Source organism: Rhincodon typus, chromosome 1 (assembly GCF_021869965.1).
Source record: "Rhincodon typus isolate 14 chromosome 1, sRhiTyp1.1, whole genome shotgun sequence".
NCBI lineage: Eukaryota > Metazoa > Chordata > Chondrichthyes > Orectolobiformes > Rhincodontidae > Rhincodon > Rhincodon typus.
In genome coordinates this window covers 45,646,052-45,658,642 of record NC_063332.1, presented here as the reverse complement: position 1 = coordinate 45,658,642, position 12,591 = coordinate 45,646,052, and the positions used below count along the sequence as shown (strand labels likewise).

Below are 12,591 nucleotides of genomic sequence, written 5' to 3'. Positions count from 1 at the left end.
GTTTTCACCTAGAGGACGGTAGAAGTACTGAATGTGCTATGGAACTGAGAGGGTGATAGAGGAAGGTACTCCCTCAACATTTAAGAAGCATCCAGATGAGCACTTAAAATGCCAAGGCATAGTAAGCTATGGATCAAGTGAGGGTCAATGGGAATTGTGTAGTTGGTGTTTGTGTATGTCCTTCCCTTATTAGACCTCAAATGCATGACTTCATACTTATCAGGATTAAATTCCATCTGCCTCTGCTTTGTCCAATTTACCAGCTGATCAATATCAACAGCAGCCTGTAGTCTTAAAAGGTCCAACCCGTATCCTTTGGCTGAAGGGCCTGCTTCTTTGCTGTATGATTTTATGACTCTACAACAGGGTTGTGGAGGAATTTCTTCACTCAGATTGGTGAGGCTGTGGAATTTACGGTCATAGGAAACTGTTGAGGCAAAAGCATTGAAGACTTTCCAAAAAGATGTAGACAGAATTAATAGGACTAAAGGGATCAAAAGATATGGGGAGAAATAGGGTACTATGTTGGATGATCAGCCTGGATCGTATTGATTGGTGAGGCAGGTTCAGAGTTGAGTAACCTACTCCTGCTCCTGTATTCTCTTTCTATAATGCTTGTGCTGAAATCTTCAGAATGCATTGCACACCATCTGACAATTTGCAGAGTTGGCCATCCTCATAGCTGCTTTAATTAAAATTTAATTTAAATCTCATGAAAAAGTCATCTTTCTGCCACTGATTTTCCACTGCCTCGTGTAAGTATAAAATTAATTTCTGCAACCTGTAGGGAATGCACTCTTCTGATGAAACTCTTAATTTGTTTTCAATTTAGTTTACTAAACACATTGTTGTTGATGATTATGCACTTTACCTTGGATTTTCCTGGTAGAGTCACAGAGTTTGATGTCAAATTAAATTGAAGTATTAACCATGGGAGGTTTTCTTTCTATACAGTGACCACCAAATGACATTTTTGTTGTATTTATATATTCATCCAGGGAGGTAAGAGTCTGAGTCCAGTGACTGACTCCCTGACTAATTATGTTTCAGATTGAGGTGACCTTTTGAATTTACTTTTATATTTTCTTCTACTGAAGGGTTTTGACAAGGGTTGTCATTTTGAAAACTTGCTATTTTAAATACATATCCCAGTTTTTGGGGCTAGTACAAGGCTTAAAAATAATCAAAATTCTGTAAATCAATGAGAGGAGGAACTGACTGCAGAGTTATGATTGGAGGAGTAGTCATTCTGGGAAACGAGATTCTGTCTGTTCCATGCTGACTGCTTCAGCTCCTTCTCCAAAAACGGGATCCCTCCCCCTCTCTCTGTTCCTGATGTTGCTCCAAAGATTATCAGCTATGATTGGAGAAGCGACAAGGGTGAGGTGGAGAGAACTTTGGATTTGGAGGTTGAGGAGCAGTCAGCCTGGCTGGTCCTGCTCTTGCTATGCAGGTGGCTCTTAGCTGCTCGTTGCAAATTGCTTTGACTAGCTGCTGGACGCACGAGGTTGAGGCACAGCAGAAAATTTGATAAAAGGAGGGTATCTTGAAGCTTGGAAAATCACCGCCACTAATGAGGTTGGGAGCAGGTACAAGGAGTCCTGCCATTCAAGTTTGTGCCAGCCTGGGTCCATAATTCTGCTGGTCTTCATTGGGAGTATGCAGTCCTTTTGGATACACAGTGCCGAGAAAATGCCGTGTTATCTGAGGATCTTGACCAAGGGAATGCAGTGCTGATTGTGGGGCTTTTTTTTTTCTTTATTCATCAATGGGATGAGGGCGTCACTGGCTAGGCAGCATTTATTGCTCACCCCTAATTGCCCAGGAGGCAGTTAAGAGTCAACCGCATTGCCCGTGGGTCTGGAGTCACATGTAGGCCAGACCAGGTAAGGATGACGGTTTCCTTCTCTGAAGGGCATTAGTGAACCAGATGGGTTTTTCCAACAATCGACAATGGATTCATGGTCATCATTACACTCTTAATTCCAGATATTTATTGAATTCAAATTCCACCATCTGCTGTGGCAGGATTCAAACCCGGATCCCCAGAACGTTATCAGGGTCTCTAGATTAACAGTCCAGCAATAATACCACTAGGTCATTGCCTCCCTTATGGCAGGACTGAAGAGTATAGATACTGTCAAATGGTGAGGTTTCAGTGTTGTATTGTTCAAGGACCATTTGTAATAAAGAAGTACTGAACTGCTTATTGAGTAATGAAGAGTTGTTGCATTGTCGGAGTGGAAGTGCAAAAGGATCTCTGCAGGCTAAATATTAATCTTGTGCTGCATGATTGGAGGTGCTGTTTGGAGGGAGTACCAAGGTTGTTCCTAAAGAGGTAGTTTGACAGAACTACTTGCGTGATAATGAAGTATTGCAATGTTAGATGCATCTGCTAAGGGAGTGCTGCATCCTCTGACAGAGTGCTATATTGGAAGGGCACAGCACTCTTTCCCTCAGATTGGGTTTGTACTTTTTTATATAATGAAGTAATTGGAAAGTCAATGTGTTTTCATTCAGAGAGTGGTGAATCTGTGAAATTGTTCACTGAAGGGGGCTGTCAAGACTGCATTGTTAATTATATTCAAGGCTGAGCTGGACAGATTTTCAATCAGGAAATAAGTCATTGGTTATGGGGAAAAGGCAGGAAAGTGGACATCAGGATTATGAGTTTAGCCAAGTTGTTATGGAATGCTAGAGAAGATGCAATGAGTTGAATGGCTTACTTCTACTGTTACGTCTTAAGGTCTTTCAATATTATCTTGGCCATGTCAGGTGTCTATTGGATTTAGAGTACAGAAATTAGCCTAACTTCATTCATTTCATGGTTCTTTCACAATTCAGCCCTTTTGAAGTAGCCTAGACATGACACCACAGATCATAAAAAGTGCTATATAATTTCTCAATCCTTCATACTGCACTGACTTTGCTGCTTTGCAGTATAATGTGTACGTACTCAGAATCATAAAGTTGTATGGCATGGAAACAGATCCTTCGGTCCAACTCGTTCACACCAGATATCCTAAACTAATGTAGTCCCATTTGCCAGCATTTGGCCCATATCCCTCTAAACACTCCCTATTCATGTACCTGTCCAAATGCCTTTTAAATGTAATTGTACCCACCTCAATCACTTCCTCTGGCAGCTCGTTCCGTACATGCACCCTCTGTATGAAAACAGTGCCCCTTAGGTCTCTCTTAAATCTTCCCCCCCACCCCTCTCACCTTAAACTTATGCTCTCTAGTTTTGGACTGCCCTACGCTGGGAAATTGGCTATTCACCCTATCCATGCCCCTCATAAATTTATAAACTCTGTATAAGATTACCCTTCAGCCTCTGACACTCTAGGGGGAAAAATGCCCCAGCCTATTCAGCTGTCTCCCTATAGTTTAAACCCTCCGATTCCAGCAACATCCATGTAAATCTTTTCTGAACCCTTTCAATTTTAACCATCTTTCCTGTAGCAGGGAGACCAGATTTTGAAGCAGTATTCCAAAAGTGGCCTAACCAATGTCCTGTACAGCTGCAACATGGTATCCCAACTCTTTTACTCAGTGCACTGATCAATGAAGACAAGTATGCCAAACGCCGCCTTCATCACCCTGTCTACCTGCAACTCCATTTTTAAGGAGCTATGAACTTGTGCCTCTAAGTCGTTTTGTTCTGCAACACTCCCCAGGCCTTACCATTATCTGTATAAGACCTGCCCTGATTTGCCTTTCCAAAATGCAACACTTCATGTTTATCTAAATTCTCCATCTGTCACTTCTCGGCCCAGTGGGCCCATGTGATTAAGGTCCCGTTGTACTCTTGAGATAACCTTCTTCACTGTCCACTACACCACCAATTTTGGTGTCATCTATAAACTTTGTAACCAAAGTTCCTATGTTCACATCCAAATCATTTCTATAAATGATGAAAAGCTGTGGACCCAGCACCAATCCTTGTGGCACACCACTGTCCCAGGCCTCTAGTCCAAAAAGCAACCTTCCGCGACCACCCTCTGTTTTCTACCTTCAAGCCAATTTTATATTCAATTGGCTAGCTCTCCCTGGATTCCATGTCTTATCTTTCTTTGTCACAAAAATGATCAGATCTCTTTGCTTTTGGCCACTCTCATCCCAATAGGTACTTGTAACATTTCATCTCTGCCTTCCTAAGAAAATACTAGCCAATCCTGCACAGACCTGACAGCAAACTTGGGCTTTCCTGACTTCTACATCTCAATACATGCTGTTCAACATGCAACCATCTCTGCAATACTAAGATGGGGAACCACAGAGAAGGCCAACTGCCCTCTGATATATGTATTAAATACAACTCACCAAAGATCCTCCAACAGTACCTTCCAAACCCTCAACCTGTGCCATCTAGAATGGATGGGCGACGAAGACATTGGAATGTTACATCTACAAGTCCCCATCTAAGCCACATGCCACCCTGACTTTGAACTATATTGATGTTCCTTCCATGTTGCAAGGTTAAATTTCTGGAAATCCTTGCTTAATAGCATTATGGGTAGCCGTAAACCCCAAGGACTACAGTGGTTCAAGAAGACAGTTCACCACCACCTTCTCAAGGGAAATTTGGAATGGACAACAGCCAGTCTAGCCAGTGACACCGCCATCCCATGAATAAATAGAAGAAAAAGTAAACACTGTTGAGATGGAAAACTGTTTAACTGTAGGCACCTCCATGTCAAAATTAAACTGAACAGGGGAGGCAGTGGGCTTAGTGGTATTATTATCAGAGTATTAATCCACAGACCTGTTAACATTCTGGGGACCTGGACTAAAAACCCTGCCATGGCAAAAATTTGGAATTTGAATTCAGTAAAAATCTGGAATTAAGACTGAAATCACTGTCGATTGTTGGAAAAACCCATCTTGTTCATTACTGTCCTTCAGAGAAAGAAACTGTCTAACATGTGACTCCAGACCCACAGCAATGTTGTTGACTCTTAACTCCTTCTGGGCAATTAGGGATGAGCAATAAATGCTGTCTAGCCAACGAATCTCACATCCTGTGAATGAAAAAAGAACACCACGGATACCTTCATTGTGTGTGTGATTGCTGTGTTGTTGCTCACTCAGCACCAGAGTTCCAAGCCATACTCAATCTCTTTGATTTTGCATGCAATAGACGAAGTACCTCCTTGAATGATGCTGAAACAAAATTCATTCTAATTCAGGTCTGGTCAGTCAAATATCCCTCTCCCATATTTGTTGAAGGAGAGACTCTGATGTACACTGAGCAGTTTTCGTACCTAGGTAGCCACCTCTCTCAACAGGCTATAGTTGACAAGATCCAACACAAGATCAGCTGTCTCAGTTCGGCTTTCTACGGACTACTGCAGCGAGTGCTGCACAACAAATACATCTACAACTGAATAGAAGTCCCTAGCGCCTGGAGCATTTGTCATCACCACACTCGTGTATTGCATTGAGACCTGGACTGTGTATCGGTGACATAAGCATGTTGGAAAAATTCTACAAACAGTACCTCCAATGCATGCTCTGGATTCAATAGGACAAATACCAAACAAACACTAGAATCCTTCTTGATGCTAGCTTGACAAACACGAGGGCAAAATCTCTGCAAAATCACCTAGTAGACTGGATATTGTGTCAAGATGGCTGGAAAGTCTCTCCCTACCAGGTCCTGTTTTCTCAATTGCCAAATAGTTAGCATTCCAGGGAAGAAAATGCTGTATAAATATTCTGAAGCTGTCTTGGTCAGTGCACTGAGTATAGGACTTGGGATGTCATGTTGCAGCTGTATAGGCCATTTAGTTAGGCCACCTCTGGAATACTGTGTGCAATTCTGGTCTCCCTGATAAAGGAAGGATGTTGTGAAACTTGAAAGGGTTCAGAAAAGATTTACAAGGTGTTGCCAAGTTTGGAAGGTTTGTGCTATAGGGAGAGGCTGAATAGGCTGGAGCTATTTTCCTTGAGGGGTGACTTTATAGAGATTTATAAAATCATGAGGGACATGGATAAGGTGAATAGCCAAGGTATTTTTCCCAGGGTAGGGGAGTCCAAAACTGGGGGGCATAGGTTTAAGGTGAGAGGGGAAAGATTTAAAAGGGACCTAAGGGGCAAGGTTTTCAAGCAGAGGCTGGTGCATGTATGGAATGAGCTGCCAGAGGAAGTGGTGGAAGCTGGTACATTAACAACATTTAAAAGGCATCTGGATGGGTACATGAAGAGGAAGGGTTTTGAGGGATATGGCCAAATGCTGGCAAATGGGACTGGATTAATTTAGGATATTTGGTCGACATGGATGAGTTGGACCAAAGGGTCTATTTCTGTGCTGTACAAATCTGACTCTGTGGCAGAAGTTAATGACTGGGAAGAGCTTGCTACCAATCATTCAAAATGGGCATTAATGGACAAATCAAATCCCAGGTTGAAATCTGTTTTGATAGATCATATTTTGTTTATTCTTTAGTTTTAATGTAGTGATCTTTCAGTGAAATGTGGGCATTGCAATGCTCCTGATTAGAATTAAACAATAAAATGAAAGTTTATTACGCAGAAGAAGTCCAGTTGATTCTGCAGTAACACGATAGTTACGTTCCTGTGCACCATCGCGTTGTAGAAAATCGCGCAATAGAAAAAGCAGGGCCTATGGGAAAAGCGGGGTTAGGGGCAGACCACCAAAAAGTATCACTCAAAATTGCACAAAAATCACTGAAAAGCCTAACACTAAGGATAGCACAGTTTGAATAAATGTTTAATTCATAACTAATAATGAAATAAAAGTAAATTTACCACCTTACCTTGAAATAATGTCAAGATGACTTGATTGGGGGAGAAGATTTTCGGTTTGCTCTGTTGTTCATGCAGGGGCTGAGGGTCATTGTTATTATCATCGTCACCTTCAGGTGCAGTTATGGTTGTCGCGTTAGGGCGAAAAATAGTTAATCCAGAAGCTGGCTGGTTCATTCTCTTCTGACTGTTTCTTGAGAGTTGGCTTAGAAAAGACGTCCAGTTTTTGCTGCTTTGCCCTTTTTCTTCTTTCATGAAGAAACTGTTCATAGGGTGCCAAATTAGATCTTTTTCTACGAACTGCTACCCTGCTGCATTCTGCATTGTCCTCCAAGAGCTGCAGCTGCTTCTCAATTTCCCTCAGGATAGAAGACAAAACAGAAGTGGAAAGCTCTCGTGGTGCTGCATTCTGGACTTCTTCTTCATCTCCAGCTTCCACTCCCCTCCCTCCCACCCCCCACCCAGCCGCAAGTTGTTGTAGATCAGCTGCAGAGAGGTCTTCACAGTGGGTCTCAAGCAGCTGTTCAACATCCTCACTCTCCACTTCTTCAAATCATGTTATAGCCAACACAAGTTCGCGTTTTAGAAATAGTCAGTCGCGTCATAGCCAATTCGCGTTGCCGGAACACGTGTTGTAGCAAAACTGACTATAACGATAAAATAGAATGAAACCGAACTATTCAACTATTACACAACTTTAAAGGTTTTGCAACGCGCGGTAAACGACAATCCCATTAATTCTAACGACACCACTTTACAGTACTCCGATATAAAAGCTAGAATTCCCTTGGGTTTCAGTTGGCTGCTCTTGAGATTCTGATTGCCTCATTCTTGAATCTTCACAACTGAGCTTAAATTTTTGCAGTTTCAAATTACCCTTTCAGGTTTTTAATCAAATACTTCTGATCTGGAACTTTCAAACTAAACTCTTTACGCTGAGGTAATCTATTCCTTAACCGTTCTAAACAATTTTCCTTTAGGAACAACTGTTTTGCACATCCAAAATCAGCCTGCAAACATGTCAAACCCAGAAGGCTTTCTTTGACTTATGGGTATTTCCTCTTGGCCAAAGCTACAATTTCATTTTAAAACCTGCCACCTGAAGCCCTTGCCCTCTCTCTTTCTCTCTCTACTCTCTCCTTCTCTCCTCTCTCGCTGTCCTCTTGCCCTCCTTCTCTCCTTGCGCGCGCTGTCTCGCTGCTCTCGAGCCCGCACCCGTGCCTCTCAGAAACACTGAGAATTCTTCATTGACACACTTACCACTAGTTCAAAACCTAAGCTGTAAAATATAGATGAATAGAGCATAGAACATAGAACATTACAGCGCAGTACAGGCCCTTCGGCCCTCGATGTTGCGCCGACCTGTGAAACCAATCTGAAGCCCATCTAACCTAAACTATTCCATTATCATCCATATGTTTATCCAATGACCATTTAAATGCCCTTAAAGTGGGCGAGTCTACTATTTTTGCAGGCAGGGCATTCCACGCCCTTACTACTCTCTGAGTAAAGAACCTACCTCTGACATCTGTCCTATATCTATCACCCCTCAATTTAAAGCTATGTCCCCTCGTGCTAGCCATCACCATCCGAGGAAAAAGGCTCCCACTGTCCACCTTATCTAATCCTCTGATCATCTTGTATGTCTCTATCAAGTCACCTCTTAACCTTCTTCTCTCTAACGAAAACAGCCTCAAAACCCTCAGCCTTTCCTCATAAGACCTTCCCTGCATACCAGGCAACATCCTGGTAAATCTCCTCTGCACCCTTTCCCATGCTTCCACATCCTTCCTATAATGCGGTGACCAGAACTGTACGCAATACTGCAAGTGCGGCCGCACCAGAGTTTTGTACAGCTGCAACATGACCTCATGGCTCCGAAACTCAATCCCTCTACCAATAAAACCTAACGTACTGTACGCTTTCTTAACAATCACTTGTATCACACTGCAGTTGGAAAATTTGAGGTATTTTCTTTTCCAATTTTCTGTCCTATTCTTGAACTCCTAGATGTTAAGCTGCGTCCTATATAACTCTATTAAGAATAGTTACCACTGAGCAATTGGAACCATTGCAAGATTTGGGATATAATAAACGTGAATTTAAAAGAGATGTTTTCTTTGAAGTGTGAAAAAATGTTTGGATATCTATTTGCTATTTTCTTCACAATTACTTGTAATATATTTACAGATTGAAGAACTACTAAAGGAAGTGAAATTGAAGGAGAAGAAACGCCAGGCTATTGATCACTTCCTTCATGAAGTGAAGAATGTCCTGAGCAACATCCCAGAAATAAAGCAAGTCGATGTAAGCAAACTCAATTCTCATAACTTTTTTATATAAAGCATGTTTATCTGTAGAGAGTAATTGTAGTTTGTACACTGTGCATATTTGGTAATTTAGTTATCCACGCAGTTCCAAAAAACTGAACTCAACAAAATAGACTACGTACTAGTATAACTTCTAACATCATACTTGTGATGTTTTCCTACTGATTTCATCTTATGATCTCTAATTTACTGACGTGTGGATCATGCCAATGTTATTTAATTGTGTTGTTAAGGTTTCAGGATTATTTAAGCAACTTGAGCTTGTGTAGTACTGTTGTGGTTCAGTGGTATTGTTCCTACCTCTTAGCCAGGAGACCTGGGTTCAAGTCCCACCTGCCCTGGAGGTTTCTAGCAAGATGTCTGAACTGTTTGATTAAAAATAACTATGAAGGGAGACTGCTGAGACCCTGAATGAGTTCTTAGATAAGAATCAGATGTATGTAATCATGCACTCTCTAAATAAACTAATGGGAAAAGTATTGGCATTTAGTTTCATACTTCATCTGGCTTCCTGGGGGATAAAAGCACAGTAAAAAACCAAGTAATACTTGAAATGACTGTACTTGTTATATTAGAACTCCATTTTGAGGGATAGAAGAGTATTCATACCAGTAGTTTTAGTGGTTTTCATTCTGGGTTGGGGATACAGTTATCACCTCAGTATACTTCTGAATATGGTCAGCCATTTGTCTGAGCAGGCTGTTGACCAAACGTGGGCTTGTGAATGTTTGAGGTGAGGTATTACTGGAAATGTGTTTCGCAACATGAAAGATTCTTGGCACAGATGACTGGAGCCCATGCATATGTAGTGGCCCGTAACGTTTCATAGCAGCTACAGGATCTCCAGACCAGGATACATCTGTACATGCATAGATGATGTCAGCACTTGTAGTGTAGCTGTGATGCTGCCTTTCTCTCCCCTCGTCACCGCCAGCCCCTCAATTGGTTTGTTCATGACTGGAAAGATGTATGCATATACCCCTCTCCCCAACACTGCCACTGAGGGCTATTTAGTCAGTAAGAAGAAAATGTTTGTTTGAAACAGACAGAGGATAGTCTCAGGCTACAGTCTGATTGATCAGCTGGTAAAGTAGGCAAAGGAATGGCAGATGGAATTTATTCCTGATAATTGCGAGGTGATACATTTTGGGAGGTCTCAAGGGAAGGATATACACAATGAATGGTACGTCCCTAAGGAGTATGGAGGAACAAAGGGACCTTGGTTTACAAGTTCAAAGATCCCTGAAGGTGTCAGCACAGGTAGACAGGTTGGTGAAGAAAGCATACCGGATGCTCAATCTCAGTAGCTGGGATGCAGAACATAGGAACAAGTGACTTTATAGAGTATTGGTTAGGCCACAGATTGAATACTGTGTGAAGTTCTGGCCATAACACTATCAGATGGACATGATTGCAATAGAGTTGGTGCAAGGAGATTTGCCATGATGTTGCCTGGGATGAGAAGTCTCGGTTATGTGGAGAGACTAGATAGGCTGGGTTTGTTTGTTTGTTTGTTGTTTTTGGAGAAAAGGAGGCTGGGTGTTCTGATTGAGGTATACAAAATTATGAGAGCATAAACAGAGTAGACTGTGAGAATCTTCTCCCCCATGGCAGACATGTCCAAGACCAGAGGGCATAAGTTTAAGGTGAGGAGCAAGTGTTTGAGAGGAGAGCTGAGAATTTTTTCACCCGGAGAGTGGTAGAATTATGGAACATGCTGCCTGAAACAGTGGTGGAGGCAAATACTATTGTAACATACAGGAAACATCTGGATAAGTACGTAAAATGCCAGGGCACAACAGGCTATAGACCAAGCGCACATTGATGGGATTAGTCTAGTTTGATGTTTGTTGGTGGCTTAGATGTGATGGGGGCAGTTTCTATCCAGTATGAGTCTACAACTCAATGAGAAGTGGATTGATCAGAGTTTTGATATGGACGACCCTTTGGTAAAACACTATTTTATTGTTTGAGAATTAATGTTGGGGAAGATTCCTTCAGTGGTTAAAAAGTAATGATATAGCTTCCAGAAGCGAACATTCCGAAAGCCACCCACCTTACCAGATTTCTGATGGGAGGCCGTAATTCTCTGGAAGTCGTGGTCTAAAAATCTAGAGATTCCCTTACCTGTATATGATGGATAAAGTACAAGAGATTTCTGCTAAGCAAGTAAACAGCAGTGCACATCAAGATCGGTGCCTGTCCTTCCAAGACTCCGATAGTTATTGACCCGCGGTCACTTCAGGAAGAATTCCGGAGCTGTTTGTTCAGAGAAGGAACCAGTCCTAGAATTTGGAGTGAGTGAGGGGTGAGGGGAAGGTTCTGTTCAAGCTGTGTGGAGACATACTGATGGACAAAAATGTGAATTAACTGCTGTTGAAAATTACTGTAATCTTTTTCTGCTCTACACTAATGCATATGCTCACAGGTTTGTCAATGCCTTGTTGTTGTGACAATGTGGGTAGCACCATCTTTGTTGCAGGCAGCTGCTGTTCCATTGCTTTGTAGTGACCAGCAATGTCTGTGTGAGTTTGCATGGTTGTTGTACCACCGAAAAGGGGCATTGACAGTAGAAGCAACTGGAATAGATTGGGTACGTTATTTTCCCAACTGAAGAAGGAAGTTATTGGAACCACTGCCACTTCAAAAATGGCTTAGCAAGATATTTTAGTCTTTGAAATTAATTCCACAATTGAATCTCTTCAGTCAAGAGTTTGATCTGAATCCATCTGAATTCAAGACTCAAATGATATACTCTGTCATTTTAGTTCTGGGGCATTATCTGGCATGCTTGACTTCGGAGTGACCGGAGTATCCTCCTGTAATCCCTGTTTTCCAGAAACCTAGACTTCGAAATTGTAATCAATGGGAATTGGGGGAAATCTGGTTGAAGTCCATGCATAATGCACAGGAAGATGATTATGGTTGATGGAGGTCAGTTATCTCAGCTTGAGGAAGGGCCTGCAGGAGTTTCTTGGGGTCGTGTCCCAGGCCCAAACATCTTCAGCTGCTTCATCAATGATCCTCCCTCTGTCATCAGGTTAGAAGTTGAGATGTTCGCCAATGATTGCACAATGTTCTTGACCATTTGTGACAACTCAGACATTGTAGCAGTCCATGTTCAAATGCAGCCAGGTCTGGACAAGAGGCAAGTAACATTGGCACCACAAATGCTGGGCAATTACCCTTTCAATAAGCGAGAATCTGACCACCATCCCTCAATATTTAATGGTATTACTATTGTCGAATCCCCCACAATCAATATTCTGGGGGTTACCATTTATCAGAAGCTTAACTGAATGAGCCATATAAACATCGTCTACAGAGCAGGACAGAGGCTCGGAATTGTTTTTTTCTTTATTTATTCATGGGATGAGGACATCGCTTGCTAGGCAGCATTTATTGCCCATCCTTAATTTCCCAGAGGGCAGTTCAGAGTCAGCCACATTGCTGTGGATCTGGAATCACATGTAGGCCGGACCAGGTAACT

The 12,591-nt window shown here is 42.1% G+C and overlaps 1 protein-coding gene across 1 annotated transcript in view; it reads left to right on the top strand.

Annotated features, from left to right (window-relative positions):
* Positions 1–12,591, top strand: part of nol6 (nucleolar protein 6 (RNA-associated)) — a 110,431-nt gene that overhangs the window by 2,368 nt on the left and 95,472 nt on the right. The window contains exon 2 of the mRNA XM_048604782.1: positions 8,962–9,078. Coding sequence (XP_048460739.1) covers positions 8,962–9,078 — 117 coding nt within the window. The remainder of the gene's footprint in view (positions 1–8,961; positions 9,079–12,591) is intronic.